The following is a 24,895-nucleotide window of genomic DNA, read 5'->3' on the forward strand; positions in this document are numbered from 1 at the left end:
TGAAGACACTCTGGAAACATTTTTGTGTAATAAATATTTATTGAGCACTTACTCTGTGCAAAATGCTGTATGAGACACCAGGAACCAACACAGAACAAAACTGCAGACAACACACAACTCACACGATGAGTGAACTAGATGGCAGAAAAGAAAGTGGTAAGTATGACACAGCTACAGCAGAGCAGGCCTAGAGGGATCAAGGAGGGTACAGCATGTAAGGAGAGTAGCTGGCAGCAGCAGAGAGGGAGAGCACATGCACAGATCTGCAGGCCACCCCAAGACTCCCTCTCCCGAGTGGAGGTGCAGATGGCAGCAGCATGCCCTGAGGACTCCTGCCTATGGAGTCTAGAGACCTCAGGTTCTAGGAAAATAGCTCTACCCCAAGATTTAAGACAACTTCTAGTCCTCACCTAAAGCAAATTCTACCCCTAGAATAGACTTCTACAGTCAATCCTAGGAATGCTACAATGTTGACTCTGCTTCTAGAAAGCCCACAGGTCTGGGTATACATCCAACTCTCTGCTCATAATGCGCAGATACCCCAATGGGATTCTGGAAGCACAAGAGTTTCAGAAACACACGTCAAGCATACCATTTTCCTAACACCTCTGCAACATCCTCCACCTTTTTTTTTTTTGGTAGTCCATGTTTTATTTATTGTTGTATTTTTTTAATTTAAATTCAATTAGCCAAGGTATAGTACACCATTGTGTCTTTTTTAAAGATTTTATTTATTTATTTATTTATTTATTTATTTATTTATTTATTTATTTATTTATTTATTAGAAAGAGAGAACAAGCGGGGAGGTGGTGCAGAGGGAGAGGGAGAAGGAGTTTCCCTGCTGAGCAGGGAGCCCAATGCAGGGCTCTATCCCAGGACCCTGGGATCATGACCTGAGCTAAAGGCAGCTGCCTAGCCGACTGAGCCATCCAAGCGCCCCCCATTGGTTTTTGATATAATGTTCAGTGATTCATCAGCTCAGTATAACACCCAGCACTCATCACATTACATGATCCTCCACCTTCTATATCAAATTACAGACAGAACAAAACTGCAGTTTTGGAGTTTCACAAGTTATTGCTTGGCCTAAGTATATACAGTTTCTATTTACAAGTTACATTAGTGTTGTAAAACGGGGAAAATCCTATCACTTCAAGCCAATGGAATATTCACCAAAATAGACCATAAACCTGGGGTATAAATTTTTTTTCAACAAATAGTAAAGAACTGAAGTCATAGAGAGTAAGTTCTCTGACCACAAGTGAATCAAACTTTAATTCAGTAACAGAAAATCAAGAAAATCTCCAAGCATTTGGAAATTTAAAAACACACTTCTAAATAATCTATGGGTCAAAGAGGGAGTTTCAAAGGAAGATATTTTAGAAATAAAATAAAAACAGAACTAAATGAAATTGAAAATACAACCTATCAGAATTTGTAGGATGCAGCCAAAGAAGTGCTGAGAGGGAAGGTTATACCAATAAGTACTCACATTAGAAAAGAAAGATTTTTTCCAGGTATTCAAGGATGGTCCAAAATTCTAAAATATGTCAGTAGAATCTACCATATCAAACAGCTAAGGAAGGAAATCAACTAACACAAAAAAGTCACTGCAAAAATTCAATACCCAATTATGGCAAAAACTCTCAGCATACCAGGAAAAGAAAGCAATTTACTCAATCTCATAAACAGCATCCACGAAACCTAGAGCTAACATCATACTTAATGGTGAAAAACTGAATGCTTTCCCTTGAACATCAGAAACAGACAAAGAAAGAATGATTACCCAACATTTGCAGCAACATGGACGGGACTGGAGGAGTTTGTGCTAAGTAAAATAAGCCAAGCAGAGAAAGACAATTACTGTATGGTTTCACTCATTTATGGAAAATAAGAAATAGCAGGAAGATTGGTAGGAGAAGGAAGAGAAGAATGAAGGGGGGGTAAACAGAAGGGGGAATGAACCACGAAAGACTATGGACTCTGGGAAACAAACTGAGGGCTTCAGAGGGGCCGGGGGTGGAGGACTGTGATAAGCTGGTGATGGGTATTAAGGAGGGCACATATCACATGGAGCACTGGGTGTTATATGCAAACAATGAATCATGGAACACTACATCAAAAACTAAGGATGTACTGTATGGTGACTAACATAACATAATAAAAAATTAAAAAAAAAAAAAAAGGATATCCACTCTCACTACTCCGGTTTCCACCAGCAATAAAGCATGAAAATTAAAAGCATATAGATTTGAAAAGAAAAAAAACTGTTCCTATTGCAAGTGACATGATTATATACATAGAAAATCCCACAGAATCTACAAAAAACCTCCAAGAACTATTAAGTAAAAATATTAGTATTGTTATTAACAATAAAGTAACAGAATACAAGATCAACATACAAAAATCAATTGCATTTATATGTAACAACAGTGAAAAAATGGAAATAAAATAAAAACACAATACCATTTACAATTGCCCCCCATAATAGAGGAAATACTTGGGTGTAAATTTAACAAAATATGTATACAATCTGTATGATGAAAAATAATAAAAGAAATCAAAGACCTAAATAAATGAAGAAACATAGAATGCTCATGGACTGGAAGGCCTTTCTAAAATATATATGGAAAGACAAAGGCCATAGAATAATCAATACAATTTCAAAAAATAAAAGTGGGAGGAATCATTCATCTCAGTGTCAGGACTGACAATATATCTGTAGTAATCAAGATACCATAGTACTGGTGGAAGAATACACACATAGATCAGCAAAACAGAATAGAGAATTTAAAAATATATCCACACAAATATGTCCAATTAATTTTTAACAAAGGAGCAAAAGCAATTCAAAAAACGGTGCTGGAGGTCCATAAATTTAAAAAATGGTCCACAGATTAAAAAATTAATCTCCCCTAAACCTCTCTTCTTAAACAATGGCTAACTCAAAATGGATCATAGACTCAAATGTAAAAAGTAAGACAATATAAATTTTAGGAAAAAACATAGGAAAAGATCTTTGGGATCTAGGTCTCGGCAAAGAGTTCTTAAACTTGACACCAAAAGCACAATCTATGAAAGAAAACATTTACAAACTGACCTAAGAGAAAGTATTTGAAAACTACGTAACCAACAAAACCCTTATATCTAGAATACTTAAAGAACATTTAAAACTCAACATTAAAACATCATTAAAAATGTTTTTAAAAAATATTTTTTTGTAAAGATTTTATTTATTTATTTGACAGGGACAGCCAGCAGAGAGGGAACACAAGCAGGGGGAGTGGGAGAGGAAGAAGCAGGCTTCTAGTGGAGGAGCCTGATGTGGGGCTCGGTCCCAGAACACTGGGATCACGCCCTGAGCCGAAGGCAGGCGCTTAACGACTGCGCCACCCAGGCGCCCCTAAAAAATATTTTTAAATGTTGATAGCAGCTTTATTATGATAGCCCAACACTGAAAAAAAATTATTTTAGCCTTTCAAAGGAGGAATGCTTAAACACATTATTACATTCATATCACAGAATATTATTCAGTAATAAAAAGTAACAAACAAGTGATGTATGCAACACTTTGGATGAGCCTCAAGGAAATCATGCTGAGTGAAAAAAGCCTATCTCAGAAGGACACATACTACATTATTCCGTTACAAAGCACCGGTGAAATAACCTAATTATAGAGAGGGAGGACAAATTATAGTTGCCAGGACTTAGGGATGATGGGGAAGGGGATGACTACACAGGGCTATCACAGGGACTCTGTGGTGATGGTACAGTTTGAGTATCTTTATTGAGTGGTGGTTACACAAGGCTATATCCATCAAATTGCATACAGCCACACATGCAAATACACACGCACGCATGCACGCGAGTGTATGTATATCCCCTGAAATCTAAAGAAGCTCTATGGATTGTACCAATGCCAATTGCTTGGTCTTAATATTATTAAATCATACTTGTATAACATGTTAATATTGAGGAAGGCTGAGGAAGTATGTACATTTCTTTGCAACCCTCTGTGAATCTGTAATTATTTCAAAACAATTAAAAAAAGGTTTTTAACAGATAATGTAGCCAGTACATTATAATATGGAGTAGCAGAGGAGTGATACCTTATCCTGATGGACACCAGTTCACCTGACTGACTTATACAGAGTCTGAAGGTGGAAGGTGGAGTTAAGATGGTAGGTGTAGAGGACCCTAAGTTTGGTCCCTCAAATATAGCTAGATAGTTATCAAATCATTCTGAACATCTGCAAAATCAATCAGAGATATGAGAAAAGAAAGAAATGCTGCAATTCTACATGTAAAAAAACTACCACTTTTTGGAAGATAGGAGGTGCAGAGACTTGAATCCAGGGTGATATATCTGAGGATACAGTGGAAGGGATGGAGCCTGCTTAAGGAGGCTATCATAAAGTATTTATAAGCAGCAGAGCACAAAATCAGAACTTTTAGAAGTCTGATACAGTGGGGGACATCCCTGACTTAAAGGTGCTCAGGTGGCAAAGTAGGGTGGAATCCCAGGTGAGACAGCATAGTCTCAGGATCACAGGGGTCACAAAAAGAACAGGGGTGCCTGAGTGCAGCAGGGTCCCCAGGCACAAGAGGGGAGAAACCTGCTGAAAACAGTGAGCCTAGGTGCAGGCTTTCTGCTCTGCTTGGCCATAAACTGTGAAACCCATATGTTGTTTTTTTATTCTTTAGTCATTCAGTATTAAATATTCAGTTATTTTCTTATTTTTCTACTCATTTTCATTCTTTTTAATTTTATTTCTATATATATTACATATTTTTTATTTTTTGTTTCCTTTCATTGTATTTTATTTTAATTCATCTCATTTTTGTGTATATATATGTTTTATATATACATATCTATATCTATATACACATACAAACAGGATGTAGTTTTCTGTTTTGTAATGTTTTGTTTCTTGTTTTGTTTTATTTTTTTTCTGGTTTGGGTTTGTTTTGTTGTGGTGGTGGTAGTGATGGTGGTGGTGGTGGTGGTGGTGGTTTTCTCTTTCTTTCTTATATTCTTTTCTGGACAAAATAACAAGACAGAGACAGTCATCCCAAAAGAAAGAACAGGAGGCAGTACTCACTGCCAGGGATTCAATCAATATGGATATAAGTAAGATGTTTAAACTAGAATTTAAAATGATCATAAAGACCTGGACTTGAAAAAAGCATAGGAGAGACTAGAGAATCTCTTATTGTAGAAATAAAACACCTAAAATCTAGTCAGGCTGAAATTAAAAATGATATTATCAGGACACAGTCCCAAATAAAGGCTCTAAAAAGTGAGGATGAATGAGGCAGAAGAGTCAGTGGTATAGAAGATAAAATGATGGAAAATAAGAAAGCTGAAAAGAAAAGAGAAAGAAAACTATTGGATTACAAAGGAACCCTTAGAGAACTCAGAGATTCTACAAAGTGAAATAATATCCAGATAATAGGGAATCCCAGAATATGAGGAGAGGGAGAGAGGGACAGAGGTTTATTTGAATGAATTATAGCTGAGAATTTCCTAATCAGGGGAAACAGGGATTCAAGTCTAGAAAGCACAGAGAATCCCCCTCAAAATCAATAAAAATAGGTCAACACCTCAACATATTACAGCGAAGCCTGCAAATTTCAAAGATAAAGAGAAAATCCTGAAAGCAGCTTGGGACAAGAGGTCCTTAACCTACAAGGGTAGAATCATAAGGCTGGCAGTACTCCTGTCCACAAAGACCTTATGCTATATTAAATGTGCTAAATGGGAAAAATATGCAGCCAAGAATACTTTATCTTTCCCCCCTTCCACCTCCCCTCCAGCAACCCTCAGTTTTTTCCCTATGGTTAAGTCTCTTATGTTTTATCTCCCTCTCTGATTTTGTCTTATTTTACTTTTCCTTCCCATCCCATATGTTCACCTGTTTTGTTTCTTAAATTCCACATATGAGTGAAATCATCTGATACTTATCTTTCTCTGACTTATTTTGCTTAGCATAATTCCCTCTAGTTCCAACCACATCATTGTAAATGGCAAGATTTCATTCTTTTTGACAGCTGAATAATATTCCATTGTCTATATATACAACTTCTTTCTTCTCTATTCATCTGTCAATGAACATCTGGGCTCTTTCCATAGTTTGGCTATTGTGGACATTGCTGCTATAAACATTAGGGTGCATGTGCCCCTCTGAATCACTATGTTTGTACCCTTTGGATAAATACCTAGTAGTGCAGTTGCTGGGTCATAGGGTAGCTCTATTTTTAACTTTTTGAGGAACCTCCATACTGTTTTCTAGAGTTGCTGCACCAGTTTACATTCCTACCAACAAGGTAAGAGGATTCCCCTTTCTCCACATCCTCACCAACATTTGTTGTTTCCTGAGTTGTTAATTTTATCCATTCTGACTGGCATGAGGTGGTGTCTCATTGTAGTTTTGATTTGTATTTCCCTGATGCCAAGTGATGTGGAGCATATTTTTAATGGATCTGTTGGCCATTTGCATGTCTTCTTTGGAGAAATGTCTGTTCATGTCTTCTGTCCATTTCTTGACTGGATTTTTTGTTTTTGGTGTGTTCAGTTTGATAAGTTCTTTATAGATTTTTGGATGCTAGCCCTTTATCTGATAAGACATTTGCAAATATCTTCTCCCACAGAATGGGATTTTTTATCTAGATGGCAGTAAAGACTTAACCTAGCAGGCCTGAAATTGCCATCATTAGAAGGGCCTTTAGAAAAGCCTGCTCAGGGGCTGGCTCTTGGCTGGCTTCTAGATACTTGGCTTTTGTTCCTTATGTTACAGAGTGATAAGTTTGTTCTGTAGGCTTAGAGCATTGCATTCTGCTGTACTAACATGCCTAAACTATTTGTATAAAAATGTGATTTACTGTTAACACCTGTTTTCTTTCTGGGAGGCTGGGACTTTGGTGGGTTGGTCAAAAACCTTGGCTGAGTCACAAACAGGCTGTCATCGGCAGAAACACTACTGCTGGAGGAAGAAGAATGTTCTATATGGCCCCTTCTGGGAAAGGAGACCTTTCAGAACTCTGCTCCTGGCCTCCTCCAGACTGCCTGATAAAGCTTTCCCCACTGCAGGTCATGGTAATAAACCACAGCCCAGTGAGTCTGTGAGTTCTTCTAGAAAATCACAGTGTGTAGGTGATCAAGGGAACCCTGAAATATGATAATATTGAGAGGAAAACAGAAAAAGAATGGAGAGAAAAAACTATTCTGGAATAAAGAATACATAAGAGATGTAACAACTAAACCAATGATTGGATCTTGCTGGAATTTGGGGCTCAACTTACTGGAGCAAACATTCCTCACCAGGTAGACTAGACAACCACAGGCAAACTTCTGGAACTTTCCTGGCCACTTCTGCTGCAGGCCATTTCCTTGACAACTCCAAGGCATTTCTCATACCTACCCTACACTCAAGAACAAATGCCTCTCCAGAATCATATCCTCTACTGACCTTCCAGGCTCAACCTATGGAGCCAAGATTCCCATCAATGTGTTGCTGTAAACTTGGTTTCATGATTAAATTAATAATGGACCAACCCACCCAGGCAATGTCTACACTTTTCTCGGTGCTATTAAAGATAGAGCCACACTTAGTTTCCCAGAAACATGGAATTTATACGACATAAGATCAGTTGTGAAAAGGCTCATTAGCTGAGTTGATAAACATAACAGATAATAATCCCTCCCCTCATGTAGCCCAAGGTCTCTCAAGTCCCTATAATATACACAATCCTATGAAACAAATAGGGGGCATTTTAATATGCATCTCAGAGATATTCAATGCTTATACCTTCAGTGTCACACTTCAAGTGAACAGCAGAGTAAGGGTGAGAAAATCATGTACATATTCAGTTTTCTCAGGTAAACTTTTGCTGGAGTCTGCTAAAACTCATCTTGCATGTGTCAGTTGCCAAGATTCAGCAAATAGTCCGGTATAGGTCAATTTCTACCTAGAATGATGGAAATCTTCTTTTTTAGGAAATATACCATTGCAATTTGATTAAGAAGCAGAACTGAGTCCATCCAGAGCACCTGCATGTTGAAAGACACTTACTTGTGAGCACAGATAAATCTTAGAGAACTGGCATGAAAGTTACCTCAAATATAATCAGCATGTAGACCCCAGCAAGGATGACCACAGCAATGGTCACTTGTGCTTCTATGCTTGCACGGAGGTACTGATGAGCCATCAAAAGAGGAACTGCCTGTGTCTGCTGGAAGGAGGCTCGAATGCTCACAGAAACAGTATCCCTGCAGAATGATGCAAAGATATTACCACTAGTAAGGAAAACCACACTCTATGACAACAATTAGTGCTTGCTTCCTGGGTGTCCCTTCTAACACAAGTCATCCTTGGCCACTACCAGAGCCCAAAATGACCTCAGGGTGATTTAGCCCAGTGTCTGACCTGGCAGATGAGGATCTCTGAGTGCATATGAGCCATGTAAGATGCAGACACAGCCTCTCTATGGCCAGGTCCATCTGATGTAGGCCCCTCAGCTTCATCTGGCTGTGTCTACCTTGTGGCAGGTGCCACTCCAACAATTAACAGGGAGCAAGGACTTTCATATTGGTTCTAGCCATTTAATTTTCTCTCTCCTCATTACACATTGACTGCTTTACCTGCTAACAAATAGCAAAGCCAACCATTCTCACATGTGGGAGATTCAAAAAAGGGCCATATGCAATCTGAAAACACGTAGACAGGTTGTCACAGATGGTGGGGGAAAGTACCTGGAATAAGAAGCATCCAAGTAATAAATAGTATGTGGCATGGGGAAACTAAAGCACTTTTCTAAAAGTTTAGTCAGTAACTATTCTGAGATGAACTGTGTCCCCAAAATATAGATGTTGACACCCTAACCCTCAAAACTACAGAATGTGACTATATTTGGAGATAGAGTCTTTATACAGGTGATTAAGTTAAAATGAGGTCACTAGTGTGGTCCCTAATCCAGTATGACTAGTGTCCTTTCAAGAAGGGATTGAGACACACGCGCGCACGCGCGCGCGCACACACACACACACACACACACACACAGAGAAAAGCCCACAGAAAAATACAGGGAGAAGAAGCCAAGGAGAGAGTACTCTGAAGAGAAAAATCCTGCTGAACCCTTGAGGAAATCAATTTCGACTGTTTAAGTAATACACTCTGTGATACTCGTTATGGCAGGCCTAGCGAACTCATACAGACATAATATGGAGTAGCATTAAAGAAAAAGAGAAAGAATCCTAAAATTTCGTGGAATTCCCCATTGTGGAGCTTCATAATATTAATGAAATTAAAGCATCAACTATAAAATACCATTTGCTTCAAAACAGACCCTACCTTTGGAGATGTGTCATAAAATAAGTTGCTGTGGCCAATGTCAAAGAGGTTGCAGCCTATGTTCTCCTCTAGGATTTTGATGGATTCCTGTCTCACATCGAGGTCTTTCATCCATTTGGAGTTTATCTTTGTGTATGGTGTGAGAGATTGGTCAAGTTTCATTCTTTTCCATGTAGCTGACCAATTTTTAGCACCATTTATTGAAGAGACTGTCTTTTTTCCACTGGATGTTTTTTCCTGCTTTGTCAAAGATTAGTTGCCCAAAGAGCTGAGGGTCCATTTCTGGGTTCTCTATTCTGTTCCATTGGTCTACGTGTCTGTTTTTGTGCCAGTAAAATGAACTTGTGGGACTTCATCAAGATAAAAAGCTTCTGCACAGCCAAGGAAACAGTCAAAAAAACTAAGAGGCAGCCCACAGAATGGGAGAAGATATTTGCAAATGACACTACAGATAAAAGATTAGTATCTAAGATCTACAAAGAACTTCTCAAACTCAATACACGGGAAACAAATAATCAAATCAAAAACTGGGCATAAGATATGAACAGACACTTTTCCAGTGAAGACATACAAATGGCTAACAGACACATGAAAAAATGTTCAAAATCATTAGCCATCAGGGAAATTCAAATCAAAACCACATTGAGATATCACCTTAAGCCAGTTAGAATGGCAAAAATGGACAAGGCAGGAAACAACAAATGTTGGAGAGGATGTGGAGAAAGGGGATCCCTCTTACACTGTTGGTGGGAATGCAAGTTGGTACAGCCACTTTGGAAAACAGTGTGGAGGTCCCTCAAAAAGTCAAAAATAGAGCTACCCTATGACCCAGCAATTGCACTACCGGGTATTTACCCCAAATATACAGACGTAGTGAAGAGAAGGGCCATATGCACCCCAATGTGCGTAGCAGCATTGTCCACAATAGCTAAATTGTGGAAGGAACCAAGATGCCCTTCAACAGATGATTGGATTAAGAAGATGTGGTCCATATATACAATGGAATATTACTCAGCCATTAAAAAGAACGATTTCACATTTGCAGTAACATGGACGGGACTGGAGGAGATATGCTAAGCGAAATACGTCAAGCAGAGAAAGACAATTATCATATGGTTTCACTCATTTACAGAACATAAGAAGTAGGAGGATCGGTAGGAGAAAAAAGGGAAGAAGAAAAGGGTAGTAAACAGAAGGGGGAATTAACCATGAGAGACTATGGACTCTGGGAAACAAACTGAGGGCTTCAGAGGGGAGGGGGGTGGGGTAATGGGATAGGCCGGTGATGGGTATTAAGGAGGGCACGTATTGCATGGTGCACTGGGTGTTATACGTAAGTAATCAATCATGGAACTTTACATCAAAAACTAGGGATGTACTATATGGTGACTAACATAATATAATAAAAAATTATTATAAAAAATAATTTTTAAAAATGGACCCTGCAAACAATCCTCATTTCCTGATACTCGTGGTTATGACACCCTCCTACATCCTTCATGTTCATAGTCTATACAGTCAGATCATCCCATCCAAACCACATAACTGATCTGGCTATTTGTGCCAAAAATTGGAGTCCCACAGGTCAAACTTATTAAGTGAAAATGTTCCAGGAGATCTTCCCCCAAGATCCTTGATCACCTGAGACCCACCTGCTCAGTATCTCAAAGGTCCTGCTCACCACCAAGCGCTCACTTCTTCTCGGATTTAAAAATACTGTCCAATTCTGAGTGACCTGTAAAAATTGAAATGTAATATCTGAGTAAGGCTTTGAACCTGAACTGTCACCTGGGATTCAGCACTATTCAGTGTAAGTGTTAGTTTAGAATAAGAAAAGAAGAAAAAGAGGAACAGCAAGGACTTTGTACACAGCTCCCACATCCCTGACACTAGAGCATATCCAAGCTGTGCAGAACTGGAAATTTCCACAACATAGAGGGCTTTAACCAAAAATAAATAAATAAATAAATAAAAATACAGAAGTATAAATACAGAATTAGTATAAAAGGTACAAAGGTATAGAAGTATGATTTATTATGAGAAAAATAAATCACTGCACTTTATACGAGACTTGGGATCTTCTGAGCCCTCTGAGGCAATTCACAAGAAATGCCTTCTCGGACCTGCTTCCTGCTTGCAAACTGGAGGCAGAAAACTCTCCACACCCACGTCATAGGAGCCCATGGGAGGTAGGACCAAAGGATGAAGCTTCCTTTGCTGCAGGCAAATCCACCCTACATGTTCCTGTCCTAAACAGGGCAGTGAAGAAACCAGCTGAGGGGAGCCAGATGTAAGCAGAGAGGGAGAGGCTAGCTGGGGTAGCCAAAGGGCCCGGGAAACTTCAACGGGAGGACAGGAGCTTTGCTGTCCACAAACCATAAAGTAAATGAAAATAGGAACTCTGGAATTGGTCAAAGCATAAATGAGAGTTCATAAGTTCTCTTAAAACACTTCAGTATTTGTAAAGAGTACATCAGAAAAAAAATCCATTAAGAAAGATCTCTTGTGTTCTTCATGTTTCTGAGCTGGATTTGTGTGTGAGCACTAGAGCAGAGTAGAGCCCCACGGGCAGGCAGCTATGTCAGCGGCTGCAAAAGGTCACATCTTCCTCCACACAAGGCCCCCACACAGAGCAGGCAGATATGTGCCCACCTCGCCTTTACTGAGAAGGCCTTGCCAGTCAGCTGTACATTGTACATGAGGAAGCGAAGTTTACAGCCTAAGACCACGGCCAAGGCAACCGGTTTAGAACACTGGTACACAGACCATCACCCATGAAACTGCAACCTCATTCAGAATGAGGCCTTTGCTCTGTGGACTCTGCTTTGCATGGCAGGAAAATGCGAGGGGTGCAGTAACCCATCATATGCCCCTTTTTGGATGACAACATTGTGCACCAGCACTGTTTCCTTCTATTGATTATAATAGGGAAAACCCACAAACTTCATACACAAGTCACCATGATAATCCTGGGGACTCAAGGCCAGAACTTGGGGTACAGGTCAGGATGCAAAGAGACAGGCCAGGCTTGTCTGGGCTCTGGGCCATGGTTGCAACACCACTGTTGGCTCTCCTTGCCTTCAAAGGACAGGAGCTATAGGTTTTGTCTAGGAGACACTAAGCACAAGAGCCTAAAACTTTAGAAGCAGAAGCTTTGGGAAACTATGAAAGTCTAGCCAGGTGTCCCCAAGCCCAAGGGAACTATGGTGTTGAAGTACCTTCTATACTATGAGGTAAAGCCCAGATTTAGTTATGCTTTAACAACAGAAAACTACTTTCAAATATATAATGTTTCCCTGAATTGCCCAGTGAAATCATCTGAATAAAAAAACTTGCAAGCTTGATTTTACTAAAATGCAAGAGTTTTATAATTGTCTTAGACAAAAGGAGAAAGGAGTCAAAGACAAAGCAAATGCTAGGGCTTGTCCAATATTGGTGCTGTTGCTTTATGGCTTCCCATCAAACCCATTCAAAAGGAAACTCAATTTATAAAGAGATGAAATGAGTTTTTACAATTCCTTTCAAATAACTTATAAGTAACCTGCTGTGGCCGCCGTCGCCTGGAGCCTGGAACATCAGCCTGGGTCACCTCCACCACGACATGTTCTTCTCTCCCGGTATGACTTGGGCCACCGGCCACCAGGGCCCCTGCCAGATCCACCTGGAGCAGTGTGGAGTCCACGTGGCTGGTGAGGTTTGAAGCTGAGGTAAAGTCAAGGTGAACCACAAAGCAAGGAAAAGAAGCCTGAAGTCCCCTCACCACTCACCCAGTGAACATCCTCCTTAGAAGGTGCACAAAGAAATATCTATCCAGGCCATTTCCTCCAACTGTACTGCAGCCCTTGACCACTTCTTATCTCCTTAGCACCTCACTCCTGATACACAGTTAGTTTTGCAATGTCTGATCGTGTGTGTTTCAAATCCTCTGTTTTAATCTCCCCATCCTACCATGATCTCTGCTTGCACTTTTTGCAGCAGCGTAAAACTCCTGCCCAAGTTCCTGGACCCATGGTGAGCTAGTAGACAGGATGGCTGCATGAATGAACAGATACACTGATCCACATGCATGTCCAAATCCTTAGGTGCCAGGTCTCTATTTTTAGAATGAGAAATCACAAAGAGAGTTGAAAATAAGAATTCTGAAGTCAGCTAAATAAGTGACAGGCAGTTGAAAGGAGAGAAATTTCTTCAAAGTGTATGAAGGGCTCTTGATCAGGGAAAAATTATCAGGTAAAGAGGCTTCCCCCCCCATGGCACTTAAGCCCCATTGTAGGCTTCCCCTTACCATCTACATCCTGCATTTGGGTGTTGCACAAGCATAGGAACCTGTGCTATTCAGCCCTTCTCTCTGCTCTGGGCCAACTCTTGCCTCTGCTGCAAGGTTCTGGGGGTCATGACATGGATTTTACACAGTGGCTAGCCCACTCATTTTGATCCAGAAGAGAAAACTGCTGTAGGTGGAAAAATGAACCTCAGAAGAGTCTGTGCTTTGTATGACGTCTCAATAGTCTTAGCAGCAGCTCACTGGTTGTAAGAGAATTCAGGAGCCAGTTCCTTTACTGTTCCTTAAAACCCTAAAAGAAACAGGTTTAGGGAACAGACTTAAGGAAAAGGCAGAACTTCACTGTTTCCAGAGCGCACACAAGATTTACTTTGAGTATCAAGGGCCAGTGAATGGTTAATCTTTTTTCATTACCTATTTCCTCCAGCAAAATGTACTGGTTTAAAAACCCAATGGTACAAAAAAAAAAAACATCCTGGTAAAGAAAGCATTTTACCAGCACTGTTGTACATATGATAGCCCAGAACGAACAGCAGTCGGCAGCACTTGGTTGGAAAGCCTCTCCACACACTTATGCTGCTACTTGGGTTCCATCAAGAACAAATGGAAAACGGAAGTCACGCATGAGGCAAGATGTACCAAGAAAAGGCCCGAAGAGACACTGCTACTTCTGCCAAAATTACTCGTGTCCTGGTCTTTCCCCAGGGCAAACACAAGATACAGGGTGGGCAGAAATATTTCAGTTCAAAAGGATTCTAGAGACCTTGCAGAAACCCAGGAGATGGAACACCACCACCTAGAGGCTAACACTGGAAAAGCAGAGGCTTCACCCTCAGATTTAATGAATGTTTGTGGAGCATTTATTGCGTTCCAAGAAATAAATGAATAAAACAAGACCTTTGTCCTGGGGGCTAGGGAGCATCTCATGCCCTGTTGGGGAGACAACCATGTAACAAAGCACCCTATGATTAAGCAACTAAATGGCGTGCATACAAAATCACATGGACACAAGACTACATGTACTCCCACCCTTCCTTTTCTCTGTCTTTCTAGATGCCCACGATGCACTTAGGATTCAAAGCCCACTGGGGTGTTGTGGTGTCAGCTGTGACTTCCAGATCCCAGCAAACAGGAGGCTCTAACTGAGCCTCACCCTTGCAGGCAGCTTCAATCCTTGCCTTCCAGCCATGTTGAACTGTCTGCCATGCTCCTAACACATAGTCCCCTGCGTTTGCCTCAAATGCCTTCCCCAAATCTGAAGAACTTCTACCAGCTTTTGAATTCTCACTCAAGCTCTCCTCTCCTTAAATCTTTCCTTGTCATCCATGACTCCAGAGGATCCTCTGGCTTCCTCCAGTTTTCCTCTGCAGATTGAGTTCACGCCGCACAGCAGTTTGGTTTAGATTTTTCTCCCCAACTGGTCTCACTCCTCAAGAGGAATAACTGCATTTTATTCATTTTGCTACTTCTCTAGAAACTAATGTAGTTCTCACCACATTAGATGCCCCAACAAATACTTGTTTTACCAATAATATTTGTTTATAGCATCATCCTTGAAGTCCTCCAAACCTAGACCAAAGTCCCCGCCAGATGGGGGCATGAAGTCAGAGAGAAATCGCCTCCTTCTTCTAGCTGCATCAAAGTAGTCTCCTGCCTTTACCACTACCCCAATCAGAGCCATCTTTCAAGAGCTAATTTGACTTGCCTTCCATGAACCTTCTTCCCACCCTGTGAGCCCCCTAGACGTCCCTCCTCTGAGTTCCTGGTTAATCATCTTCCTGTTGTACCTCTAACGAGTGTGACCATTGACTCTGCTGTGGCTGTCCCAGTGTGAGCGGCCTATGTGCAGTGGGGAGAAAGACACATGAACAAAGCACTTCTGAACAGCAGGCAGTGTGCTGCTACAGGGCATGGAACAAATCCATGAGAGCCTGAAAAGGGGCCTTCGTCTCCACCTAAACTGTAGAGTCCTCTTGGGCTTACCTTTCAGTATGCTACAGAACCTATCAAATGCCAGGTTCAGTTAACACTGGCCAGGACTCCCTCCTTAATCAAACTTAAGTCCTCTGAGCCCTCTTCTTGATTACGCTTCAACCTTGGCCTGGTGAGCCCAGTTTATCAAGAATCTCTTCACTCAAATGAAGAGCAGGTAAATGGCGGGGGAGGGGAAGGGGGGTTAAAGAGAGGGGGAAATGAGCCACAAGAGACTATGGACTCTGGGAAACAAGCTGAGGGTTTCAAAGGGGATAGGAGTGGGGGATTGGCATAGGCCAGTGATGGGTATTAAGGAGGGCATGTATTGCATAGAACACTGGCTGTTTCATGCAAACAATGAATCATGGAACACTACATCAAACGTATTGCATGGTGCACTGGGTGTTATACGCAACTAATGAATCATCAAACTTTACATCAAAAATAAATAAATAAATAAATTTTAAAAAAAGATGTGGTCCATATATACAACGGAATATTACTCAGCCATCAAAAAGAACGATTTCTCAACATTTGCTGCAACATGGACGGGACTGAAGGAGATAATGCTAAGCAAAATAAGTCGAGCAGAAAAAGACAATTATCATATGGTTTCACTCATTTATGGAACATAAGAAGTTGGAAGATTGGTAGGGGAAGAAAGGGAAAAAGAAAGGGGGGTAAACAGAAAGGGGAATGAACCATGAGAGACTATGGACTCTGGGAAACAAACTGAGGGCTTCAGAGGGGTGGGGGTGGGGGATTGGGATAGGCTGGTAATGGGTATTAAGGAGGGCACGTGTTGCATGGTGCACAGGGTGCTATACGCAAGTAATGAATCATGGAACATTACATCAAAAACTAGGGATGCACTGTATGGTGACTAACATATCATAATAAAAAAATTCACACAATTCCAATAAAAAAATAAATATAAAGAAATAAAGAAGAATCCCTTCACTCATTTTTGTTTGTTTGTTTTTGTTTGTTTCTGTTTTTGTTTTTAGAATTCCTTCACCCTTGATGCCCAGCCAAGTTCCCCTTGGTAATTCTCCATCCTCTTCCTCACTCTTCTGCAGATTCCCAGTTTACCCTGTTGTATTTGGAGTTGAGTTCAATCTCTCCCTTATTGCAATAGTCTTGAATAAAGTCTTCCTTATCTGTTTAACTGATACAATTTTTCTTTGACATAACTTTTGCTTAGTTGAATGGAGGTAAGAAAGTGGAGTTCCTTTAGACCCAACTTCTTGACAAAAATGGGAGCAATGTCATTTGATAAAGTGTGAAACTTTAAAAATTGATCAATTCATAAAAATAATCTACCTAGTGCCAATGTATTTTCTCCAGCACTCGGGACCAAATGGATGAATGATTGCCCTTAATTTATAAAGTGGTGCTGGCTAATAGAATTCTCTGCAGTGACAGAAATGTTTTTATCTGTTCTTTCTGATATGGTAGCCACTAATCACATGTGGTTATTAAGCACTTGAAATGTGGCGAGTGTGAATGAGGAAGTGAAACTTTAATGTTATTTACTTCACCAATATAAATTTAATTTAAAGAGCCACAGGTGACTGACTAGTGGCTATCATAGTGGACATCATAATTATGAGATTACTACCTAAGGAGTTTAGGATGTAAGAGAGGAAGAACGGGAGGGGACAAAATCCTTTAATATGTATGGTGTTTTCTTTATGTACTTTGAAAGCCCAGGGCCAGTATGAAGGGTGTGATGGGAAATGGACCGTATGTCAAGAAACAAAGAAAAAAGATTGGAAGGAAGGGAGGGAGAAAAAGGGAGGGAGGGAAGGGAGGAAGGTCAGTGAGCAAGCCTAATTACCCTGCTTATATATAACCTGGCTTGCTGACCATTATTCACCTGTCTAATGACCTAGGAGCCTTGAACAGGTCTTTCCCATAATAAGCACAGAGAACAATTCAGGGACAATGAAACTCAGGTGCTTGCAATCACAGCCACTTCCTGTTTCACAAAGCTTCTAAAATAAACCCTGCAATTACTGAGGTGACAAAGCCCGACTATTACAAAGAAAACATCATAGGGGAAAAGGTAGCTCTGTTACTCTCCAGTTAAAGGATAGTGAGGCTTTCTCCAAAAGCACTTTCCACCAAAACACACACCCCTAAGGTCTGGCCAGAGGTCAAGAAGGAAGAACAGTGGGGCTCTTCACTCATGAGGACAACAACGAGAACACCACTTTCAAAACCAGGCCTTTCAAAACCAGGCCTGAATCACTTCTTGCCCCAGACCTGTACATAACACCCCTTTGCTGAGAATCAGCTTCAGAGGTCCGAATGCTGGTGCAGAGGCTAGCCTCCCCTGACTCTGTCCCCACTTTTTGTAGACACCAGCAGCAGGAGGCTCTCTGGGGGCATCTGAGGGGTACCTCTGACCTCTGATCTCTCCTTTCACAAACCCCCACAGCAAGTTCTCAGACTAGGGACCTGGGAGAGGGTCTGTGAGCTTCCAGAAAAGTGCAGAAAAATCTACTGAGAAAAATGTACATTTTCTAAGGAGCCCATGGGAAGCTTAAATCAGCCTTAATACGGTTAATGGTTGACAGAGAGTCTCTCTTTGGCCAAACTTTAGTTATGCTCCTTTGAGCTCTCTAAGACTAAGCTCTGACTTTAGGGCTTCTGTGTTCATCTCTGCATAGTCCAGTTTTAGCAAGAATCCTGCTAGGTTAATTTAGTCAGAATCTTCATTCTCCAAATCTAATCACACTCAATATCTGATCAGGTTCCTCATCCCCCTCCAATCCCAGGTGATGTCTGGTCACTCTGGCCTCCTTCAACAAGGATTCTGTGAGGTCAGTTTGGCCAGAATCTTCTCTTATCCATGATGTTTCCTCTTAGTAGTTTTTCATCCACTGCCCCCCACCCTGCTCCTTGGCTTTCAAGTCCCACTTTTGAAGCTCAATCTCTCTGCCCCACTGTAAGACCTCACTGCTGTGGTCTCCACAACTATCACCAAGTTCCTGAATAAGGTGTGACTTGCCATCTTTAACAAGTGTCACTGAATACTTTTTTTCTTTAACACATCCACAGACATATAAGAACCACTCTGCAGCATCCTACCCTCTCACACAGCTCTCTCCATCTCTTCCACTTCTCTTTCTCTCTTCATCCAAATGCACATGTGGCTCAGAGAATAGAAGAGAGACCTCCTGGTTATCCTTGTTGCTGAGAAAAAACATTTGTCTACCAGCCACTAGGATGGGCCTGAGTTCCTTCAAGTCCCAGGAAAGGGCTTGTGACTTGGGCTGCTCTAGAAGGAAGACTGCACAATGCTGTGGAATAAAAGTGACACAGTACAGTTCTCAGTGGAATGAATAGACTTATTTGTCATTATCTGATTTTTATCCTGTTATTATCCTTACTTGTTATGCTTACTTAGGATTTCTGCTGACTGATAAGGTTCATACAGGAGTTGCCACAATACAGTAATCACCCAGTAACCTGCAAATATTTCCTCCTCCCTGTCTGGTTCTCACTGAAGACTTTCTGGATAGGACCCCTCCAAGCTCTTGGCTCAGCCTGGACAGTAGGTTATGATCATTTACAGTGAGGTCACAAGAAGGGAAGGCAGGATCCATCTCCTAGGGTCATCATGAAGCCAGGCCTCCACACGGACACTTGCTTTGAGAAGGCCCCAGAGGAAGCTGAGGAAAGCAGGAGGATGTTTTAGTGTTTTTAACCCATGGAGATGAGCTAGAAGTAAGGCATAAGAATGGGAAACAAAGCTCATTAAAATCATGTTGCTGGTACCCTGTGTGTGGACAGTGGCTCAGCTGAGTGAGAAGATGTCCTGGGAAGACACAGGGGTCTCCCCAAAACAACCAGAGGAAATAAGAATATGCCAAAGACTGCAAGGAAAACTACAAAATTTTCTAAAATTTCAGTTCACCCAAGCTTATTAGTTGAAGATATTAAAGAAAAAAAAATCTGTGAAAGATTTAATTCCTTTTCAAAAGGCAATAATCAGAAAAAAAGGTAATAATCAGAAATACTTGAGCAGGACACAGCTGCCTCCTTTTCTCCCTTCTCCTCCATTTGTTTCCTCTTCCTCCCCACTCTTTTCTCCTCCTAGCCCTCCTTTCCTCCCCAGGTTGCTTTCCAAGATGCTTCCTCTTCCAGGACTGGGAGCTTTAGGGACTTTCATGCTTGACTATCCTCATCCAAATGTCTATTCAAGAGAGGCTCTGGGCTCTGGACTTTCAGTTTCAGCTGGGATACGTAGAGAGCTAGAAACACACCACTCCTACTCTCACAACCGGAAAAGGCTGGACAGATGTTACGTTAATGACTTATTCTGTCAAGAATGAAGTTTCAACAGACGAATGGATAAAGAAGATGTGGTCCACATATACAGTGCAATATTACTCAGCTAGCAGAAAGAATGATTACCCAACATTTGCATCAACATGGATGGGACTGGAGGGGATTATGCTAAGTGAAATAAGTCAAGCAGAGAAAGACAATTATCATATGGTTTCACTCATTTGTGGAACATAAGGAATAACAGGGAGATTGTTAGGAGAAGGAAGGGAAAAATGAGGGGAGGAGTAGACAGAGGGGGAAATGAACCACGAGAGACCATGGATTCCAGGAAACAAACTAAGGGTTTTAGAGGGGAAGGGGGTGGGAGGGGGAATGAGTTAGCCCAGTGATGGGTATTAAGGAGGGCACGTATTGCATGGAGCACTGGGTGTTATACGCAAACAATGAATCATGGAACACTACATCAAAAACTAATGATGTACTGTTTGGTGACTAACACATCATAATAAAAAAATTCTATTTCCTTTATAGAAAAAAAAAGAATGAGGTTACATCATAAACATCTAACTTGAAATCTAGAGTGAGACAGGTGACTGCGAGGAGGAATAGGGCCAAGTGTTTGCTTCCCTGAGACAGGTGCTACCACCACACACAGAAGCAGGCAAGATTAAATCAGAAAATTTTTAAACTGCTCAAGGTCAAGTGTGGGCTAGCGTGATAGTAGGGAGACGCTGGGAGCCTCAGAACTGGGGTGTTCTTATCTTCTAATAGGCTTTTGTTCCAGGAACCCTAACAGGTACTCACAAAGAAGATGGAGAAATTGAGGAGACTCATGAAAAAAACCTCAGTTTGCTAGGGAAACGTATCAAATCTGGTAGTCTAAGGGCACAGTGGAGCCCTGGCAGCTGAGAGTGGTGGGTGAGAGGGGAGAGTAACTCCCCCCTGTGGAAGGAGTAGGAATAGTGCACAGCCTGGCAGGCAGCAGGAGAGAAGCCAAGCAATTCCAAGTGTCTGGGTTGCTGGCGGTTACCATGGCAACCACACACTACAACACAGCCGACCTCTCATTAGATTTACACAGACCCCCAACTAAAACCCACAGTGCTATGGAATGAATGCTTATGTCCCCTACAAAATTCACATGTTGAAGCCCAGCCCCCCAGTGTCGTTGTGTCTGGAGATGGAGCCTCTAAGGAAGTAAATGAGTAGTGTGGGGCTCAGATCTGAGAGGATTGTGTCCTTTTAAGAACAGCCACCAGAGAATGCTCTCTGCACATACACACATGCACACTGAGGAAAGGCCCTGTGAGGAATGGCAAGAAAGGCAGCCATCTGTAAGCCAGAAAGAGAACTTTCTTTTTTTTTTTTTTCTTTTTATAATGATTTTTTATTATATTATGTTAGTTACCATACAGTACATCCCCGGTTTCCGATGTAAGGCTCGATGACTCATTAGTTGCATATAACACCCAGTGCACCATGCAATACGTGCCCTCCTTACTACCCATCACCGGTCTATCCCATTTCCCCACCCCCCTCCCCTCTGAAGCCCTCAGTTTGTTTCTCATAGTCCATAGTCTCTCATGCTTCATTCCCCCTTCTGATTACCCCCCTTTCTTTATCCCTTTCTTCTCCTACCGATCATCCTAGTTCTTATGTTCCATAGATGAGAGAAATCATATGATAGTTGTCAGAAAGAGAACTTTCAATCAAACTGGCCAGCACCTTGACTTCGGATGTCCAGCCTCCGGCACTGTGAGTAATAAATGTCTGTTAACCCCCAGGCTGTGGCATTTTATTACGGCAGTCCGAGCTGACTAACACACTCAATATCTACTATCCTATACAAAACATCTGGCTTTTAGTGGCAAACTGTGAGGCCTACAAAAAGGCAAAAGAAAACACAAAATGAAGAAACCAAGCAATCACTGTGCCCAGATGACACAGCCAAGGAAAAGTAGCAACGAACTTAAAAATAGGTCAGTAGAAACCACCCAGGCTGAAATGCAAAAGGAAGTGGGGATGGGGTACAAAACAGAGTATGCAAGAGCCTAGGGTAGCCAGGGCCTGACTGGAATGTGCCGCTTGGCTGTCATCACCCAGGGGGAACCTCACCACCAACCACCCGTCATAGTCTCACTAGTGCTCCCCTCCCCTTCTGTTCTGGCCTCATCTTTCATCAGATGTCCTGAAGGAACAAAATAGGCATGGGAGGAGCAGTGATCACCTATACGGCGACCTTCAGCAGCAGTGGTAATAGTTCTCTGGTGTCTCTTTGTGAATCTCAGTATAGACTGGATACAGTAGCTTTGCAGGGGTGACACAGCCAACAACTGCCAGAACTTTCCTTCATCTGGATACAGGCTGAATAAAATCTGTAACAATCAGAAACATTTAATGATAGATTGGTGGCAAGAGAACAATAGGATTTAAATAATTTTGACAAAAGTTGAAAATATGGGTATAATAATGGTGTTCACTGATACATCCAACATCCACCAGCTCACTCTAAATAGTTTTTCTTAGATATTAAGAGATAAAATTCTGATTCATTATACTATTCTCCACTACAGTGGGTCTTGATCCTTGATATTTGTTGATTTTAAGTACTAACCACCCAGCTACAAAATTACATCATCAGAGGAAGGTAAACATGGTTTTCCCATACTAGAGAAAAGGGGATACAACTCATGTGACGGTTAAAGTATGTGTTTGTGGAATTCACAGAGCACCTTATTCCTCATCAGAAAGCACACTGAAGTGGTTATAAGATGACAGGTCTCAAATCACCAAAACTTCAAATCTAGGCTCAAGACTAGATACAGAGCTCAGGTCAATCCTCAGGAGATCAGGAAAGACCTGGCCCACCCTGACCTACTCCTTGAAAATCCCAGTGCACCCACCTACCGGGCCCTGCTAAGCAGCCAGAGTTTCAGAACCACACAATTATGTGAACTGGTAGCTAAAAAAGTAAAAGCATGAAGTTTTCAGAGTTCAGTGTATTTGTTTCTTGTTTCATGCATAATTTCCTTTCTCTGGGCCACTGCATCCCTCCCTTGCAGGCTTTTAAAGGGTTGCGGGTGTTCAGTCCAACTCAGCCAGTACTGACTTCATGAACCAGCCTTGCTGCTCAAAATGCAATACTGCTCTCTATATGTCACACTGAGAAGAGGAGCCGCTTCTCATGCATAATCCTGCACGCACACACACAGAGCCCCAATACTCATGCCCACATATGCAGATAATGGAAATCAAGTATTCACAGCCACATGTGGTCATGTGCAGTTTCCAGTCATGCAGGATTCATCATGGCCATAACCACAGGCTGCCTGCATAGAAGAGGCACAACCACACATGTCCTGGAGTCCACGTGGCACAGGCATGAAAACACCACTCACACACCCCATCCTTGCTCACAATCTCACATGCCGTCACAGCAGCATGCACCAGCCACCCAACGGAATCTCCCAACAATGGTGCAAACTATCTTATGCCAATGCTGAAAATTGGTACACACCCAGAAATAAGACCCCAACCTCAAAATGATCACAGACCACAAATGACCCACATGTCCCACGCAGGCATGCAGACATACAAACACACAGCAGGCACAGAGGACCTCACATCCACATGTGCACACACAGACACACACAGCCAGGCATGTACACACACATTTGTACACACACAGATATGCACACCTGAGCACAAAGAATCTCACACGCATTCATTTGGCAAAATACTGAGCATCTGCAACGTGATTCCAGCTAGGCTACATCAGGATACACACTACACAAATGCTGGCAGCAAGACACTTTCTTGGGGCGACCCATGATGCTGGACATGTCCAAGACAAATAAAGAATTTTATTTCATGTAGTTGAAAACAGAATTGGTAAGCTTTCAGGTGGAAAGTTAGACCTGAGGATGAAGCTAACTGCCTTCTACAGAGCAAAGCCAAGTCTCCAGGGCTTCTGCAGTATCAGAGGAGCATTGCTAAGGATAGGCCTCCCTCACCAACCTCAGCCCACAAGCCCACATGCCCTCAGCATCTCCTCCAAAGAAAGGTGTGAACCTCATACCTTAGGTGCCTTGCCACCCAGCCCAAGGCACCCGGGGGCTCTGCTGACCCAACAGCAGAGCTCTGTGGTACTCACAGAGCATACCACCACAAAGACAAACAGGCTTGCAACTTTCAGCCACCGTATACAGCGCCTGCAAGAGAAAAATGTAGGCAGCAAGTCACACCAAAGCGGTCCTATTTGCATGTGCCCAGACTACTAAACCTCAGACACCTTTCTGAAGCTTTCGGTAATATCAATCTCAAAGCACATGTTAGGAATTCTTTCCATAATATGGTAAGAAGGAAGACACTGCTGACCTATAAATGTATGGCCTCATGAAAAGTAGCTTGGTGAAGGTTACAGAGGAGAACAAAGTTAACCTCAAGTGTTTGCACATGTTTCTCACTGGAGATGCTAAAATTCAAATTTGGAGGCTCTTCACTCACATTTTAAAGGCTGAATTTCCTGAAAACAGGCCTTTACTAGGCTCTCAGATTCATATTTATCCATTATATTCCCCTAAGTTTTCTCGAAAGTTGGAATATGGATATATAAAAACACTGACTGAGATATAATCAAACAATTCAAAAAAGAAATTGCAATGTTGTCACTGGTTGTACAAGCAGAGTCTTTTAAGAATTACTTCAGAAATAATTTAACAATCGGGCCATGCTCTTGGCCTACTCTGAGGTCTTCTGATGGTGTCCCGACCCAGTCACCATTATACCTTTCTTAACTGTGGGTCTCAGGGCCCAGGTAAATCTGAGTCTGGCTAACCTGTGTCAGTCTTTCCAGTCCCATCTCTGCTCATATCGCTTCCCCAGGTGCACTGGATCCCACCTTCTAATGACATTATCACTGCCCAGCCCTGGGGAGCTATCCCACTGGCTGCCCCTGAAGAGCAGGTTCTCTGGTGTCTGTACTCTGTC

The 24,895-nt window shown here is 41.8% G+C and overlaps 1 protein-coding gene across 5 annotated transcripts in view; it reads right to left on the bottom strand.

Annotated features, from left to right (window-relative positions):
• OCA2 (OCA2 melanosomal transmembrane protein) overlaps positions 1-24,895 on the bottom strand; it is a 467,353-nt gene that overhangs the window by 334,809 nt on the left and 107,649 nt on the right. For all 5 annotated transcript variants that reach the window (XM_087856735.1, XM_045795323.2, XM_045795325.2 and 2 more), the window contains exons 5-9: positions 24,060-24,117; positions 22,209-22,281; positions 12,893-13,053; positions 11,004-11,086; positions 8,117-8,270 (exon numbers count right to left, since the gene is read on the bottom strand). In XM_087856735.1, coding sequence (XP_087712861.1) covers positions 8,117-8,270; positions 11,004-11,086; positions 12,893-13,053; positions 22,209-22,281; positions 24,060-24,117 — 529 coding nt within the window. The remainder of the gene's footprint in view (positions 1-8,116; positions 8,271-11,003; positions 11,087-12,892; positions 13,054-22,208; positions 22,282-24,059; positions 24,118-24,895) is intronic.

Source organism: Ursus americanus, chromosome 28 (assembly GCF_024610735.1).
Source record: "Ursus americanus isolate L20-20 chromosome 28, mUrsAme1.1.p, whole genome shotgun sequence".
Classification (NCBI taxonomy): Eukaryota; Metazoa; Chordata; class Mammalia; order Carnivora; family Ursidae; genus Ursus; species Ursus americanus.